This window comes from Podarcis liolepis (genome assembly GCF_965112155.1).
Source record: "Podarcis liolepis genome assembly, chromosome: 4".
NCBI lineage: Eukaryota > Metazoa > Chordata > Lepidosauria > Squamata > Lacertidae > Podarcis > Podarcis liolepis.
The window spans coordinates 38,946,038-38,964,517 of NC_139558.1; the positions used below are offsets into that span (position 1 = coordinate 38,946,038).

General features: G+C 42.7%; 1 protein-coding gene across 4 annotated transcripts in view; it reads left to right on the forward strand.

Annotated features, from left to right (window-relative positions):
* The window catches only part of TBL1X (transducin beta like 1 X-linked), a 129,075-nt gene that overhangs the window by 106,139 nt on the left and 4,456 nt on the right, over window positions 1-18,480 (forward strand). For all 4 annotated transcript variants that reach the window (XM_083502009.1, XM_083502008.1, XM_083502007.1 and 1 more), the window contains 11 exons: window positions 2,304-2,449; window positions 4,122-4,380; window positions 6,600-6,732; window positions 7,453-7,594; window positions 11,830-11,893; window positions 12,006-12,103; window positions 13,230-13,290; window positions 14,099-14,220; window positions 15,050-15,124; window positions 15,314-15,441; window positions 16,515-16,680. In XM_083502009.1, coding sequence (XP_083358135.1) covers window positions 2,304-2,449; window positions 4,122-4,380; window positions 6,600-6,732; window positions 7,453-7,594; window positions 11,830-11,893; window positions 12,006-12,103; window positions 13,230-13,290; window positions 14,099-14,220; window positions 15,050-15,124; window positions 15,314-15,441; window positions 16,515-16,680 — 1,394 coding nt within the window. The remainder of the gene's footprint in view (window positions 1-2,303; window positions 2,450-4,121; window positions 4,381-6,599; window positions 6,733-7,452; window positions 7,595-11,829; window positions 11,894-12,005; window positions 12,104-13,229; window positions 13,291-14,098; window positions 14,221-15,049; window positions 15,125-15,313; window positions 15,442-16,514; window positions 16,681-18,480) is intronic.

Here is an 18,480-nt window from a genome sequence, read left to right on the forward strand (position 1 = left end):
GTGTAGAAGAATTCATTGAGGGGTAATGTTGGTTAGTTGGTATTCATAATCAAGGTCAGTCCTTCATCTTGGCTATGATGGTTTATACCCCTTTGCATGTTTCCTTCTTTCTACAGTTGCATCTGCAGCAGTGCTAACCACTGTTAACAGTAGCTGTCATTAGTTAGCAAGTGTTTGCAAATAAGCCTGGTGTCTTCTAGGGCTCCCCCCGGCCCCCAGCACAACTCCTATCAGCCAAAACATCTAGAGGGTAGGAGGCCATCAAAGACCGAACTGCACCATGGTTATTCTGTTCCTTTCCATCTTTTCCATTCTGAACATTTTTAATTTCTAAATTCAGAGTTCCAGAGTAGAGTTGTACATGTAACACTGCCTTGGCTGCAATAGAATCTTTCCTCCCCCCCAGCATCCTATATACTAACAGTGAGCTCATTGTCTGAGTGTGGTTCCTTATGTAAGCCGAAACCATCCACATACTATAAGAGAAAACTCGGCAGACTTGGGAGAATTGCGAAGTTTGAAATACTGTAAATACCTTTAGGTAACAATAAGTTGGGGAGGTGGGAAGCCCAGACAGCTTAATGATGACTGAGGAGGTGGCATAGAAAACCTAGGGAGGGAGAAAATGGTATGGAATATTCTGGAAGAGATCATGGCTAGTTGGCTGGAACCCTGAACACTTCACACAGCAATCAATTTTGCTTCTAAGGGTTCCGCCTGGTCTTCCTTCAGATGAAGAGTAAGGTTTTGTGCCATGGCTTAAAGTCTCAGCATTGTCCAGTCTGACAGTGAATAGTCCACCAGCTGAAGACTCAAGAGCATGCAGTTTGTCACCATTGTGGGTGGTTAATCGCCTTCTCAGCAACCAAGTATGCAGAGCAGATGTCAGCACCAACTGAATGGCGGTGAAAATATCTGTACCCACCTACAAGGCCTCTGTGAATGTTTGCGTGCCAAAACTCCCAGTTGCTACCAGATTATTCATCAGGTCAGCTTTGACCAGCATTTGCGATATAGCTCATGCCTCTTAAGAATATGATTTGTTTTCAACTCCCTTCCAGAATTCAATTTGCCTCTCCTTTGATTACATGTATGTACAGCAGTAGATGAGCTGGTTTCAGCTCTGTGAGAAAGATGTCCTTTATGGAACAGAAGGGCTGAAAATCAGGGACCTCGGCTGAGCTGTTTCTCACTGTCCACTTCCTCTATTACTTCATATTGTATCCGTATTTCCTCCAGCATCTTGGTGGCATCTAGATGAGCAGCACAGCTCTGCCTTCTCACTAGACCAGACATAGAGAAATCTTGTGCTACTTCATGACTGCACATGAACCACACTTCCCTCTTGTTTGATTGGCTTTTTAAACCTAAATTGCTAGTGTGGGGACTGATCAGAGCTGGGAACCTGGTGGAGAGCAGTTTTATGGGGGGAAACTCTTTGCCTCCCCACCAGGGTCATGATCAGGGCTCTCACATCTGCTATAGATATTTGTGGGGTGGGGAAACAGCTGTTAGAGCAAAAGAGAGACACCCCCACCCCCAATGCAAATGACAGGCACAGGGGCTCTGACTCAGATTGGGACAACAGCAGCGGGGAGGGGTTTTAAAAAGAAACCGTCCCATGTCAAAGCCCTAATCTGATTTGACGCCCCACATCTGCAATTTGCTTTTTAAAAAAATCATCAAATCATGCTATTGTTAATTGCACGAATGGTGTTGCAGCTAATGGATCAGCAGCAGTTATGTCTGCACTGGGCCAGCGTGGTGCAGTTCCCGTTTGGTGTTGCCTGCAAAAAAACATGCAGTTAGAGAGTCTACCTCTTGGGGATGGCTTCTCATTTCCTGTTAGAACAGTTACACTGTGGATGTCAGATTGAGCTGGTAATGAGAACTGTGGGCAGAAGGTTGAATAGGTGCCTTTGTCTTGTTCTGTGTGAGAGAATGTTTCCCTTGTTGTGAGGATAGGGTTGAAGGCAAATACAACCTGTGCACTGTAAAAAGAGTTTAAGCATCAAAATGGTGTGTGTTTTTGCTTTTTTTTAAAAGAACACCTTTTGGCTTAGCACAAATTATTTCTTTGAGAAGTCTGCATTCTTCACAAAGTATGTTTGCAAATGACTGCTAGGAGAAGGAGGCGGCTGTTGAAGTTCTCTGTAACCACCCAACGTAATCTGGTAAATGGATCCTCCTAAATGGTTAGGCTGGCAAAGGTTTTGGGCAGCGCTGTTTTTAGGGTGTGCGTGTGTGTGTCACATTAAGGAGTGTTTAGGTTTTTCTATCATGGCTTCCCTTCCTGCTTTCAGGTTTCTCCCATTCAGCCTTCACATTTGGAATAGAGAGTCATATTAGCCAATCCAACATCAATGGGACACTAGTGCCACCTGCTGCCCTCATCTCCATACTTCAGAAAGGCCTGCAGTATGTGGAAGCAGAGATCAGCATCAATGAGGTGAGTAGCTGTGTTTTCTTACGTGGAGACACACACCACTTGAGGGTGCATATGGAGTACGTTAGATATTGAAGAACCTACCTCTTGCCTGTCTCCGTTGACTCTTACCCAAGAGCAAGCCACAGTTTTGTGCTGGAATGGATAACCAGGTGGCATTTGTGCAAGGAATCAATACAGAACAGTAAGAAATTAAGTATATTTACAGTGCCAGAGGGTTGGAAAAGATTTAGGCCTTACTGAGCAATTAGATACAATTGCCTTATGTGTCTTTAAGAATAGGAGAGAGAGCAAGAGCTAAAAATACAAGGGAGGTAGCCCTCCGTAGACTTGGTTGTGCCACCAGCCAAGAAAGAAGGCATTCATGGGCATCATTTGCTAATAAAGGAGAAACAATGATAGCTCTGTGCATCTGGATTTTCTTTGTAAAGATGTTTACATTAAATCATTGAGAAGGGCTCTTCCTTTGAATTCTCTTGCTGTTTTAAATTATGCTATCTTAAAAAAGAAGCAGCACATGTGTAAAGCAGAGAGGCATGGAAAGATGCTGTCTTCCCATCAGATTTCTTCCCTGTACTCTGTAGTTCCAAAATTTTCAGATTAGACTTCATCCTGAACAAACATGTCAAGAGGAACTGACAAATGAATTTTGTTATTTTTTTTTATACACATAGTAGATAGTCGTCACTAGCCATGATGACGGTGTGTGTGAGGCAGTGTGCCTCTGAATACCAGTTGTTGGGAATCGCTAATAGGGAGAGTCCTGCTGCACTCTGCTTCTGCTTACGGGCTTCTCATAGGCACCTAGTTGGCCTCTGTTGTGAAAGAGAAGGCTAGACTGGATGGGCCTTTGGTTTTTGCAGTCTAATTAATTATCGCAGAAGTGAAGGTGAAATGGGGTGAATTTGAGCCTAGATAGTTCAGTTGGTTAGAGCATGGGACTGATAACTCTTAAGGTTGCAGCTAAGATCCTGTTATGGGGCAGCTGTGTATTCCTGCATTGCAGGGGGTTGGACTAGAATGATCCTCAGAGTTCCTTCCATCTCTATGCTTCTTTGATCCCAGAATGCCTTTTCAGAGCCAATGCTCTTCTAGGAATCTAGAAAGCTGCCTTATTCTGAGTCAGACCATTGGTCTATGTAGGTCAGTGTTGTCTACAGTGACCAATAGCAGCTCCTGAGCGTCTCTCCCAGCTCTTCTTGGGGACGCCTTATTATTACTACTACTATTACTAGCATTATTATTATTATTATTATTATTCACCTTCAAAACCACTGCATCAAGGCTATTTACACATAAAAACAAAGTCATTTATAAACATGAAACAACAGATACATTTAAGGCAAAACTAAAACCCTAACAAATGGATATTTGTGGCAAAGACCCATTTATACAGCTGGGAAAGCCCATCAGAACAAAAATTACTGCTACTGTTTCTGGAAAGCACAGTTAGTGGGCGCCAGTTGTATCTCAACAAGAATACTCAGTCCAGTGCTGTTCCGTCACTGTGTGCTCAGCAGTCCAGAGTGTGGTGATTAAAAACTCGCCAACAGGCTTCTCTTACAGAAGGTTGTTACAGATGGCTCCGTCACCGTATTCTGGCATTCTCTTGGGTGTCTCCTGTCCTCTCAGCCTCCTAATTCGTTTTCTTTTCATTTTCCTTCCCCTCCCTCAGGACGGCACAGTGTTTGACGGCAGGCCTATAGAGTCGCTATCGTTGATAGACGCCGTAATGCCTGACGTTGTACAGACTCGGCAGCAGGCTTTGCGGGAGAAATTAGCTCAACAGCAAGCTAGCACGGCACCAGTCACAGCGCCGGCCACCACGGCCACCACAGCTTCTACAGCAACGACAACTGCTGTCCCTCAGCAGAACACACCAAAGAATGGAGAAGCCACTGTGAATGGAGAGGAGAATGGGGCACATGCAATAAGTACGCTTCCTATGAGTGTGGCTCGCGAGTGCCGGATTTTGTGCAACTGCAGCACAACCATTGGTTTGGGTCTGGGCTCCGAATTCATCACCTCAAGAAGTGCAGTGGTTATTTTTTATGTGGAGCTTCCCTTGGGATTGGTCTGGAAGCTGAAGCTGGTTCAGAATGCTGCTGCCAGGTTTTTGAGGGGAACACCTATTGCATCTTTACTAAGGGAACCACACTGGCTGCTGATGAGCTGCTGCTCCATGTGCAAGGTCTGGTTGTTAACATATAAAAGCCCTGAACAACTTGGGACCAGGTTCCTGTGGCTGTAGAAAATCTTTGTCCAATACATTTTGGATTTTTGAAGCCCAGGAAAGGGGACTCCGTAGGCTTTCAAGACAGAGCTTATATCACCTAGCACAGCTCCTTACCTTTTTGCCTCTGACTAGAAGAATAAATTGGACGCAGGTGGCGCTCTGGGTTAAACCACAGAGCCTAGGACTTGCCGATCAGAAGATCGGCGGTTTTAATCCCTGCGACGGGGTGAGCTCCCATTGCTTGGTCCCAGCTCCTGCCAACCTAGCAGTTCGAAAGCATGTCAAAGTGCAAGTAGATAAATAGGTACTGCTCCAGCGGGAAGGTAAACGGCGTTTCCGTGTGCTGCTCTGGTTCGCCCGAAGCGGCTTAGTCATGCTGGCCACATGACCTGGAAGCTGTACGCCGGCTCCCTCGACCAATAAAGCGAGATGAACGCTGCAACCCCAGAGTCGGCCATGACTGGACCTAATGGTCAGGGGTCCCTTTACCTTTTTAGAATAATAAATTATGCAGATATGTGTACTTGTATTTAACTTGCATGATTTTATGGAGAACACAAAGCTGATACATTATTGGCATGGAATTTGGGTTACCTTGGGGAAGAATGTTGATTTATTTAAAAGCACACAGCTCTGAACATGAAGACTCCTTTGAGTTCATGATGCTCAGAAATTGTATGAAGACATGGAAAATAGTTATTCTGCAGCCATTCTGTTGCAGGTTTTCAGGATCGTGATACATCCCAACATACTAGCTGCTTGTTTTCTATTGAGACCAAGTTCTCCAGGAATTGCCAGCACTAACCACATGTCTGAGTCTATAAGGATATGCCCGGTTTCCACACCATAGAATAGGCACCAGCACTCTAAAATTAAGTTAGGAAACTTCAACTCCTGCATTTAGTCAGGGACCTCATTCACCTGTCCTGGTAGATCACATGAGCGTTTTCTCCTCCCTGCTAGCGGGTGGGAGAAACATATCTGAAATGGGGACCGTGCTTCGCTTTGCTCCAAACAAACCATGTTTTGCAGCACTGACTTGTTCTTGACCAGCTTGTTCTTGTTCTTGACATGTTTGTGGTTTGTGTGAGTTAAATTAACTACGACGCCCAGTTTGGATATAACACTACATCAGGGATCATGGTTTGTGTGGGTGGGGATGAGCAAAGTGGCCTAGATTCAGTGTGAACTGATCTATAGGAAACATGAAGAGAATCAGACTTTTAATCGCAACATCACTGTACTAAAAATATGCATAGAATATAAGGCAGCCACAGGCTTGTCTGTGTTCAAATCCTTGCTCGGTGTTAAGTTCAGTAGATGGGCTTGGGGAAGTGGTGTAACTGAATTTCCCCTAAGTCTCAGCTGTTTCTCCTTACTGTTTCTGAGTCAGCTATTTCCCTATCTTCCCCAACCCCCATTTGGATGTTATAGTCCCAGGATTAAAGATTAATTTATTTGGGAATTATCCATGTGTAAATAAAATTTGGCAGTATAACTATGTGTTACTTTTCCCTATAGGATCTCTTGCCATTAATTGCACAGTTTGCAATGTACAGAAGGGAGCAGAAACTAATCACTGTGTGCGGTTTTCATTGTTGTTATAATTAATGTCATCTTATCAGCAGTTCACCCAGATCATAGTGTGAAATATGACTTGTTTAAAAAGCCTGTTCTTAAATGTAGAGAGTTACATTTCCTTCTGATCTTGGTAAGGAAAGTGGGTGTTTATGCAGCCAGCATAAAGCAATCAAATAAGTTATACGTTATTGGAATTAAATGGTTTTGTCCAGTCTTCTTTGTAAATAATTACAGCTAAGAGTAAAATTTGAAAAAGCAAAACAGAACAAAACCGAAAAGAATAACTAACAGTACGTAATCACTGCCTTACCTCAATGTGTGTGTTTTGTCATGCAGATAATCATTCAAAGCCAATGGAAATTGATGGGGATGTTGAAATTCCTTCTAACAAAGCAACAGTTCTCCGGGGTCACGAATCAGAGGTGTTCATCTGTGCCTGGAATCCTGTCAGTGATCTGCTAGCATCGGGGTAAGTTAAAGGGTTAGAACAGCTCCCACTGTATTTAAGTTGCATTGATCTCTAGTCAGTGCTGATTTGGAGCACCAGTAATATGGATCTCATGTGCCCTCTCTGTATGTCATTGTTATGACAGACATAGTCTTAACACACTGTGGCTAATGTGTTCTCTCAAACCAGCTTATAGGATCTTAGGAGGCTGCCCTGTATTGGGTCAGACTGCTTCCTCCATCTTACACCACATTGTCTACTGTGATTGTCAAGGGCTCTCTAGGGTTCTCAGGCAGAAAGCCTTTTCCTCTGCCTGTTACCTGAGTCTCCTTTTAGAACATAGCTACTAGCTATGGCCCTAGAATCTAATAAAATCAAAAATCTAGTGAAATAACTTCCAAGAGAGTGGATTGCCCTTCGTAGTGCATTTTTGTTAGCCTTGTTCTGTCAGGTTTCCAAATGCAATTACTACTGCAGTTTTGCTTTACGGTGTTATGGTTAGAAATTGGAAGTTGTGAGGTCCTGGAGTTGTTGTTACTCAATCGTTTTCGGTTTCTATATTATTTCATCATGTTGTCGTTGAACGTGCCTTGCGATTTTTTGTTGTTGTTAAAGAAAAGCAGTCTATTCGTTTGTTGGTGTTTTTTTTTTTTTAAAAAAAACAGCATTTCCTGTGTGTGTTAACAAATATATGTTCATATCCTGTTCCGTGTGCACGACAAACACATTTCCTCTTGATAGGTCTGGTGACTCTACGGCCAGAATATGGAATCTAAATGAGAACAGTAATGGTAGTTCCACTCAACTCGTCTTGAGGCACTGCATAAGAGAAGGAGGACATGATGTTCCCAGCAATAAGGATGTAACATCGTTGGACTGGAATGTAAGTTGACTGCTAAAACTCTTGAAGGTGTCTGTGAAATGTAGATTGCTATATATTTTTTAAAAAAGTTGGTGCTTCCATTCCAACCTGGTGTTATTTTACACTAGCAAAATATCTGTCACCATGATGGATGGAGTGTGCATAGGGGGGATTATATACGATAAGGGGGATCCCCACACACCAGCTGATCTCTTTCAGGAAGCCTAAGCTACTCAGTGACAGCGATAAGGAGGACCCTTGCAATTGCAGCATTTTTGCCAGAAACACTTTATTTTTCCATGTCATTATCTGTGGCAGTCATCCCCATACCTAAAAGAAAATAAAAGGTGGGATGAAATGTTTAAAGCTTATATGAGCAGGTAGGTAGAATGATTGTTTTGGAAAGGGCAAGCAGTCCTTCCATCACCTCTGAATACTAACTCAAGTGTAAAAGTCTCGCAGTGCTTCTGTCATTTATTCAGTCTCTTAGCCTAGTAGTTCTAGTTCCTCTTTGCAAACAAGTGCAAAACATTTAACAGCTCATAAAAAAACTTTTTAGTCTTTCTATGCTGTTATTTTATGCTTGTTACTTGATAGACTTTGATCTAGCAAATCTTCAATCTAAGAAATAGGACTTGCCCACCACGCCCTCCCCATTCCCATGACTTACCCCTTAAGATTCATAAATATTTTATTGTCCTTTTGTCAGAGGCCTGCATCATTGGGGAACCTGCCAAGGGTCCTGGAGCTCCGAAGAGCCTATTACTAGCCAACCCAAGGCTGCTGCTGCCCATCCTTCACCTCGCCTCCAGCAATGCCTCTGGGCGTATTATAGTGGCGAGTGGTTGTGACTCCAGTCTGCTGTGACTCCATGTTGGATTACCCAAAATGCAACACTGTAGTTGAGTTTGGTCAGATATTGCATTCTGGGTAACTTAACTTGGCAAGTGGCCACTGCAGATTAGGTCTGAGCACCAGCTTGGGTCCTATTCAAAAGCACCACCAGTGGCCATCACTGAAACATGTCCAGGGGATTGGGTGGGATGAGGTGAATGAATGAATGAATGGCAGCTGCACTGGGGTGGGAACCAGCGGGGAACCTGGTTGAAGTCAAGTTAGGGTCTATCACTGGCACCATGCTCAGGTGCCACCCCCAGTACCTTGCTAAATAATGACTTTTGCATCACTGCTCTTGAACTGAAGCCTAACAAATTTATTATTAAAATACACAAGAGAATAGACTTCATCATGTGGTTGGTATACAGCTGAAAAAATATATATACAATATCCATTTAAGAAGCATCAATTTACCTGTGTTTTGCATGGCAAGCAGTCAACAGTTTGTTAAATACTTCTGCAACATTAACTCGGTGAACCAGAAGCACACTTATTTGGTTAGGCAGTTGGAGCCCTTTTTGTTTATTTATGTGCAAAGTGTTGTGATGTCTTTTATGAGGCAAAGATAAATAGTGTAATGAACTTTTAATTTGCAAAAACAATGCAAGAGTTGTGCAGTGCCTCATTTGGAGTAAAAGATTTATGCTGCCTCTAAGACAAACTCAGCCAAAACAAATAGGTTTGTAAGATTAAAGGTTTCCTTGCTTTGCAGTGTTTACTGCCGCCTGCAAATGAATCAGGTCTCCCACTTGCAAAATCACGTATGCCTCTTCCCAGCGCAGTGAAAATCTAGTTTGTATCCTGTTGTTATCTGTCCTCTTTGCTGTATGTCATGCATAAAAATGCAGATAGCTCCACACTTGCCATCCTCTTTTCCGCACTATGGAATAAATTTTCTGCAAAACATTCTAAAGCTCCCGGGGGTTGTGGCAGACAAGGATGTTTTCTAATCTTAAACTCCAGAGCTCCAGAAGAAGGAGCAGAAGTGTGAATGACATGAATGCAAACAATAGGACTGGGAAATGAGCCGTATGGCTGTAGCTGCACTATTAAAAATATGAGGAAATCGTTATGCATAGCATCCTATCCCAATTGTTATTCTCCACCAATAAATAGACAAAGCTTCCCCTGCCCTGATGGATTGTAAAAAAATGTGCTCTTAGTCACCGATCAAAAGTGTAGAAATAAAAAAATAGTATTAATAAATGTAGTGTATTATATCTATGATACCTATAGCAACTACATAAGGTGGACCAATGTGATTATCCCCATATTACCGGCGGGGGTAGTAGCTGAAGCTAGGAGTTAGTGGCTTGGCCAAGGGCCACTGAACAGGAAGCCTCGAGAAGTAGATCCATGAGTCATTTGTGGTTCTGCTTTTCAAGCTTATTGTGCAACTTAAGGACAGAGAGGTTCCTCATATGCCCTCTGGCGTATGAGTTCCAGATGCATTAAGAGTATTTCTCCTTCCTTTGCGTGTTCTACCAGTAGTGTGATCCACTCTTGCATTCATTCATTCATTCATTCATTCATGCTTGCTTCCACCTACATTCCAAGTCACGTGGAACATTCCAAATCATAGCTGAGCTTCTTTGTTGAACGAGAGCTTTCTGGTGCACCGTCTTAAACACCGAGGCACCAGCTTATTCTCTTACATGTGGCACGCAGGAGAGAAAGCACACAGCATGTACATGTGAGTTGCTTTCTTTACTTACACCCTCATGTCTTCCAAAGAGCTTAAGGCGGCAAACACAGTTCCTTCCCTCCCCATTTTATCCTCACATCCAATGTGTGAGGTAGGCTAGGCTGAGATGTAAGTCACTAGAACCAAACCCAGCTTGTGAGCTTTAAGGTTAAAGCGGAATTTGAACATAGGTGAAGTATAAAATGTTTGAAACAATGGCCAAGCTTGCATTGAACAAATGTATGGGTTCTCGGAGCCAGTATCACAATCCCTTTGCTCCTCTCCTTGCTGCCACTGTGCTACCCAGGCCTAAACCATGGCTTGGCTTAGCATTATATCCAAACCTGAGGTCATGGTTTGTCTCACTTTGGATAAGCCACCATCTATAACCAAAGACTGTTCTTAGTTTGCTGCTTGCACTTTGTCTGCGGCCTACAAGTCCCCCCCCCTTCAGAACTATATATCTCTATTTTTCTACAATATATGAGCTTCAGATAAGTTCACGTATGAATGTTCACACTTTATGAATGTTCACACTTGACGAATGCAACTTCAGGTGATGGCTTGCATGTGTGAAATAGCTATTACAGAACACATGCCACGGGCAGGAGTTATATATCACTTGGAATGATATCAAACATATTTTAAAATAAGCATCGTAACACATATTTGCATGTGAACTTGGGGAAATGGGTTTTTATTCCCAGCCGTTTCCACTTGAAATACTTTAGCTTTCAAGAATCTGATGCTAACAGATACTCCGCACTTTGTTCAGTTCAGATGAGGTCTCAGGCAATTATCACCTCCTCAAGTTGCCAGTTGTGAAGTTAAAAACAGTTACATTTTGGCGGGTGAAAAAACAAGCCTCCCCAAAACATCAGTTATTGGGTGGCCTATAGATTGTATGCATTCATGTATGTATGTATGTATGAATGAATGAATGAATGAATGAATGAATGCATAAAGTAAGTAAGTGTTAGTTTCTTGTGTGTAAAGCACTGAACTGTAAAGCACTTTAGGAAGCACTTATTACATAGTCAAGAAGCTATGAAGACTCTTAATGAAGTCATCTTTCAGTTGTTGTTCAAAGGATAAAGTAAATGAAATTAATGGTTGTAATGATCAAAATTAATTGGGACTTTTGTATCAGTAAATATACACACACAGCTTTATTGCAGTCCCTAGACACAAAATACACAGTGCAGCAGAACAGTCTTGCTAGCCAACAGAAGGGCTTTAGCCCATATTTCTAATTCTTACTGCCTCCGAGAGGAATAAAGTAAATAAATGTAAAAGTTCCATTGAAGCTGTTCTGCTCTGCTCTATTCTTTTCTCAGTGGTCTTCTTTAGGGGAAAGGGAGGAATATAGATTGTTGGCATGTTTGGCAGGGTAAGGGAAGGAAATCTCTCAGCTCAGCTAAAATACCTCATAAAAATAATTATGTCACAATTTTGTTTCTTAGCGGTTTAATTGTTCTGACAGTGCAATGCTGCTTTAGCCGTCTTTGTTTCCATCTAGGTGCCAGGAGTGCCAGGCTTTAATTTTGGGTACAATCCAGTAATGATGCTTGCTCTAGCTCAGTGGAGCACCTAGTTTTGCTTGCTTTTGAAAACTCAGGGTTTGAAGGATGAGTTAGTGAGTTAGAGTTGATTCTCTTTGTTAACATCCCTACAGACCGATGGGACGCTGTTGGCTACAGGATCATATGATGGCTTTGCAAGAATATGGACAGAAGATGGTAAGATTTATAACAGTATCTGTTTCCTAATAATTAGGTGTTTTGTACTGCTGAATTATTTCAACTCCCAAGCTATTTGAAGGAGCTAACTATTGTCTTTCATACTTTGCAGGAAATCTTGCAAGCACCTTAGGTCAACATAAAGGGCCCATCTTTGCTCTGAAGTGGAACAAAAAGGGAAATTACATCTTAAGTGCTGGAGTTGATAAAGTAAGTGTTGAGGTGCATAGCTTGCAAGTATAGAATAGCTCTTGGGAATTCAGCAAAATTTTATTTCTGCTCGTCTGGGAGGGGGGGAGGTGTTTTGGAAAGCCTAGATTTCATCAAATTGAGTGATTGCTTTCTTAAGGGATAGTAAATCTGTTACATGTGCAGCCTGCCTTGAAACAGGCTGCTTGTTTGCTTGTATGGCATAGTTAGTTCTCCTCTTCAACGTTGCCAGAGGTTTTTCATGCACGTGTGTATGTGCATTTGTACACATCTGTTTTTCCCAGTGCCTAAAAATATGTCACAGGAAAATATCAGGTATACTGATAGTGGATTCATTCTCAAAGTGTGGATTCTGGTGTAGTTCAAATTGCATTATCTACACATTGAGAGGAAGGTATCAGCAGACTTGAGGCAACCTCAAACACATAGGCATGGATCCAAATAATTAGTTTCCTACAGGACTGCTTGAAGCAGAGAGACCATTACTCACTCCATTACATTGCTTAGAAATGGATGGTTGGAAACAGAGTGTTACTTGTCGCAAAGTGTAAGATCTAAACTTTATTTGTCAAGAGGGGCCTAATCACAGCTTTCCTTGGCGCAATATGTTGTGAAGTCACTTGGGGCTTCTGCAAATCTTCTTATGCAAACCTTGAGATTTTCCAAGCTGACTTACCTTTTCGATTATGTAGAGGAAAAACAAGGACCTGATCTAAATCATATGACCTGTTCTGCTGCAGCATCAATCTCGATTGTGATGCAAACATTACCATGTCTCCATTATTGGCTATCAATTTCAGGTTGTGGAGGCATCATAAAATTCACCTAAACACACGCTGGATGTTATAAGGACCACCTGTCAACACAACACTGCAGTTTACAGGAAATTGACATTTGGTTTCCTTACAGAAACATTTTTTGACTCAGGCTGATTTTAATGCTTCCCCTGTGTAATAAGGACAGATCATTATCTATGTTAGATTTTCTTATTTGTGTTATATTAGAACAAATGCGTTTTTTGACTAAAAATTTCAGCAGTCAACAACAATGTGTTTCATAGTGAAACCTGCTTTTCTTCGGAACTGAATGTGTGTCTTTTTCTCCCTATCTGCCCCCACCAACATAGACGACAATAATTTGGGATGCTCATACAGGAGAAGCTAAACAGCAGTTCCCTTTCCACTCAGGTAAGGCTAATTAGCCGTCCATGTATTTCTTTAAACATTTTAATTTTCACAAAAGGCAAAGCAGCTTGAGCTTTTGCAATTAAGGCACAAATCACAATAAACCAGTTGATCATTAAGTAATTCAGAAAAGGTATGCTATACTTTCATACAGTAGCAATCATCTCTGAAAAGACCCTGCTCCATAGCCTGGCTGATTGTTCCTGCCTGATAGATGGAGCCCAGGACAGGACATCATCTTGGAATTATGCCTTGGTGGGAACCAAAGACAACTTTGAGAAAGCACTTTTGGATTCCTGCCTTTTGTTGCTGAAAAATGTCACTGAAGCTTTCATGACCACCCCACCGTAGCCTTCAAGATCCCGCCATATTTTACTGTATCAGTATGCTGCCACGTCTTTAGTTTTTTAGGCACACCAGTTGCGTTTTTGTGAAACAGCTTGTACCAAAGATGTAGTCTGTGCATCAGGACAAATATGTGTAAAAATTGTTACGTTATTTGAAAGCCCTTGTGTGTACTTTTTTGGAATTTTAGCAGGTTTTCTTTTTCCTGAGTGAATCCAACCTAGAAAGCTTAATCAATAGATTATTGAGAGAGATGGAATGGGAATCTTGGGAATCTTGGTGCATGCTTATCACTGCACCCCAACACATTGGTATTATGCGGGTGTTCCTGGGATGCTGCTCCTGACATTGCGGGGGTACTAGAATCAAAGTGCCAGTCATTATATGGAAGTGGGAAAGGAGCCTTGCCTATTTGCTTCTTTGCAAGATGTCCTCATGTTGCCTTTCTCTGGTTCCCCTTTTGCAGCCCCTGCTCTGGATGTAGACTGGCAGAACAACACTACTTTTGCATCCTGCAGCACGGACATGTGCATACATGTATGCAGGCTAGGCTGTGATCGTCCAGTCAAAACTTTTCAAGGCCATACGGTGAGTTTACATGGCCCTTTTAACCTATTGCAGTTACTGCTGTGACCATTGGAACATTTCAAGGGTGATATATGAGAGAATCATCCTCCGCCTCTTCTTTCTATTAAGTGTGTTTTGCTGTTCTTAAGAACAAATGCAAATGAAGCATTGCAAGAAAACAAGACTTTGATGATGACAAATGCAGGATGATAAAGTCCTTGCGACAAACTCATCTGTATACTTACCTGGGAGTAAGCTCCATTAAGGTTAATGGGATTGACTTTTCAGTAAACCTGCATAGGATTGTGTTGTAATGAATTCTTATTGGTGAGTAGTTTTCCCTTCTCAAATGGCAGAAGGAAAATGAGTTTAGGTTACCTACTTGAGGGAGGAGTTGTTCAGTAGTAAAGCAGAAGTTTTGCATGAACCAGGTCCTATCTTCGATCCCTGGCATCTCCAAGCAGATACGATAAAGACTTCTTTTTCTGGAGTCCTGGAAAGCCATTGTCAGTCTGCACAGATAATACTGAGCTAAATGGACCAATTGTCTGACTTGACTTGGTATCAGGCAATTCCCCCTAGGAGGACTTGTTCTCTCTCGTGCAAATAAAACTGAAAGAAGGCAGCAAACTATACTTTAATCCTATAAAATAGTCTCTATAAATCTGTTTAGCTAATGAGATATCATTTCTGTTGTTTCACAAATGAAAGAACCAAACCAATAATTTTAACATGCAATAGTTTATTTGTTGCTGTTATAAATTAAACCCAGATGGCCCTCTTCTGGATAAAAAGGTACAGTGCAGTTTGATACAGAATTGCCACCAATTTAATTATTTTTAAATTTCAGAATGAGGTCAATGCTATCAAATGGGATCCTTCTGGGATGCTTCTAGCGTCGTGCTCAGATGATATGACATTAAAGGTAATTCTGGCTGAAGCCTTTGGAACATATTTTAAAGAACTGTTGCTGGAAATACTGTATGAAATGTTAGCCTTTATTTACATTTTTCAGTTCTGTTTCTTAAATGCATGCGTATTTCTTGGTGAGCTCTTCTATAACTGGAGAAAATATTTCAATGTGCAGATTTTATTCCCCTCTGATTTTGTATAGATTTGGAGTATGAAGCAAGATGTGTGTGTACATGACCTTCAGGCACATAACAAAGAGATTTATACTATCAAATGGAGTCCGACGGGACCAGGGACCAACAACCCAAACTCTAATATTATGTTGGCAAGGTAAAAACGAAACAGTGTTACGCATGCTCAAATAAACAGAAAAGTTTTTCTTTGTTTTGTTAACTATGTATATAGGGATTCTTTCATTTGTATCCCACCCATCCTACAAGGTGCTTAGGGATGCCAGTGGTGCTGTGGTCTAAACCTTGGGCTTGCCGATCAAAAAGTCGGCGGTTCAAATCCCCATGACAGAGTGAGCTCCCGTTGCTCTGTCCCAGCTCCTGCTAACCTAGCAGTTCGAAAGCACACGAATGCAAGTAGATAAATAGGTACCACTGCTGCAGGAAGGTAAACAGCGTTTCCATGCGCTCTGGTTTCCGTCAGTGTCTCGTTGTGCCAGAAGAGGTTTAGTCATGCTGGCCACATGACCTGGAAAGCCATCTGTGGATAAACGCCGGCTCCCTTGGCCTGAAAGGGAGCGCCACAACCCCATAGTTGCCTTTGACTGGACTTAACCGTCCAGGGGTCCTTTCCTTTTTTTGTACCTTCTACAAGGTGTTTTGGAGGTCCGTACATGGGTCCTCCTCTTTTTATCCTCATAACCTACCTTATGAGGTAGGTTAGTTATGGGTCACCCAGTCAAGTCCATAGCTAAATTGAGATTGGAACACCAAGTTTACTCTCTCCCACCCCACCCCCCAAAAAACCCCTCAAATACTGACAATCGGCAGTTAAAGTGGGGAGTTGAGATCAAATTAAATGTTTCTCTAGGAGCCTAAAAAACCTTACACTGGTCATGCTCATGCAGAATGATGTGTGGGTACTTGCAGTGGTGTGCTGTGAAATTTTTCATAGGCGAACAGTTAGGGCCAGAGGGGCCAGCTTGTGTGGGTGATTGGAGGGGTTGTGGGGTTGACATCGCACGTGTGAGCATCACGCCTTCTTCCTAAGCCCGGAAGAAGCTTCCTGGGCTTTGTGAAGGAGGCGCCAGGGGGACACTTAGGGGACTAACCTAGTCCCCCTAGTCTACTGACCACACACCACTTGCACAGAGAATAAAACATTCTGAAGTTTGATAGAACCTTGACAACGCTCGGAACGTGAAACCTTCTGCTGTCGCCTGTCTCCCACAGTGCTTCATTCGACTCTACTGTTCGGTTGTGGGACGTCGAAAGAGGAGTCTGCACTCACATGTTAACCAAACATCAAGAGCCTGTCTACAGCGTAGCTTTTAGTCCTGACGGAAAATACTTGGCCAGTGGATCCTTTGACAAGTGTGTCCATATATGGAACACTCAGGTATGGAAATTTCACGCCCAAGCGATGAGGAAACGGCTTGGATATAATGTTAACCGAAATAAAGCTTGTCTGTAATATTGTTTGCCAGGGTTAGGCAGCTTCAGGTCCGGAAGCCAAACGGAGCCGTACAGTTATCTTTATTGTGACTCTGGGAGCTTCCCCACAGTCCACCCTCCTGTTTTGCTTGGCTGGAATGTGGCCTTGAACTCTGAGCATGGTTCTCGCGTGTCTGGACAGAGGATAGAGAGGGGTGTGTGCAGAAGCTAGCCTGCTCAAAGCAAAAATTCACAATTGTGGCTCTATCTGCTTTTTCCTCCAGCCCCACCCGCTGCTGGCATATGCGGTCCCCTACCCTTGCTATATGCACCAAAGACAACAAAGAGCTTTAAACATATTTATTATGGCACAAGTTGTGGCAGGTGTGGGAAGAGAGAATTGCAAAGCGGGATCAGAAATTCTGTGACAGTGCTGGAGAGTTTTGTGATCCTTTTCTTAACTACGCGCGAAATGTGCGTGCAGTCTAATCCCAAGATTAAAATATCTAATCGGAGTGGGTGTGAGCTACTCCAATTTTTTTAGGGGGGGGGAGTGAGTTGGCAAAATGAGAGTCAATGTTGCACCAGAAGCACCCAGAGAGAGACGCATTGCTTTCCGTAGCGGACAAGACATTGCAGTCGCTGTTGAGCAAGGTTGCTCACCCGAGTACAACCCTGTTACATCAGAAGTTATAAAACTTAATTAGAAGGCAGTTCTTCACAGTTTTACTGGCCAGATGTTTCAGATTATAGAGCTGTAGGAAGACAGTCCACGGTACCAAAATGAAGCTTTATTGACAATAAAGAATTCTCATAGTACTAGTTGTACAATCAACATGTTGTTGTCAAGGAAGGAGATGTATGTGGTATTCTGTATGTCCACATTGTGCAAGGAAGGGTGCTCCAGTCTGGATGAAAATAGATTCCTTCCACCATACAGCTATGAGGGGTTTTTCCCCCTGGGGGGGAGAGTGCTCTTTTGTGCTAATACAAGCTGTTCCCTGCACCCCCCAAAAAACCCCATATAGCAATGCATGGAGGGAAGGAATGGACCTTCTGTCTTCACATACTTCTGTGCCTATGGCAACTGGGCTTTCTTTAACCTGAAATTAAAGAGCGAAAGACAGAGGTGTAGCTCTATGCTACATACTGAGCATGGTGCAGCTTTGCCAACCTGGTGTTCAGCTGGTGTTTGAGACTACAACTCCCATGTGCTAGCTGGGGATGATGGGAGTTGTGGTCCGGAACATCAGGAGGGCACCAGGTTGGCAAAGACTGGCATAATGTACAGTGGTACCTCAGGTTAAGTACTTAATTCGTTCCGGAGGTCCGTTATTAACCTGAAACTGTTCTTAACCTGAAGCATCACTTTAGCTAATGGGGCCTCCTACTTCCGCCGCACGATTTCTGTTCTCATCCTGAAGCAAAGTTCTTAACCCGAGGTACTATTTCTGGATTAGCGGAGTCTGTAACCTGAAGCGTATGTAACCCGAGGTACCACTCTATATAGTTTGGCCATAAGAGTAGTTCAATGTAGTGCAACCACTTTTATCTAGATTCAGCTTCGTCCGACTTTCCGTTAAAAGCTGAGAGAGAAACAGCTGCCTCTGCATACAAAGTTATGTGTGTGCGCTCTCTCTCTCTCTCTCTCTCTCTCACACACACACACACACACACAAACAAACACTTGAGCAGCTATGAGCCTTAGAAAGAGGCCTGGGTGTCCTTGGCATTTGTTGACACAACTCTTAGGAAGATTCTGATG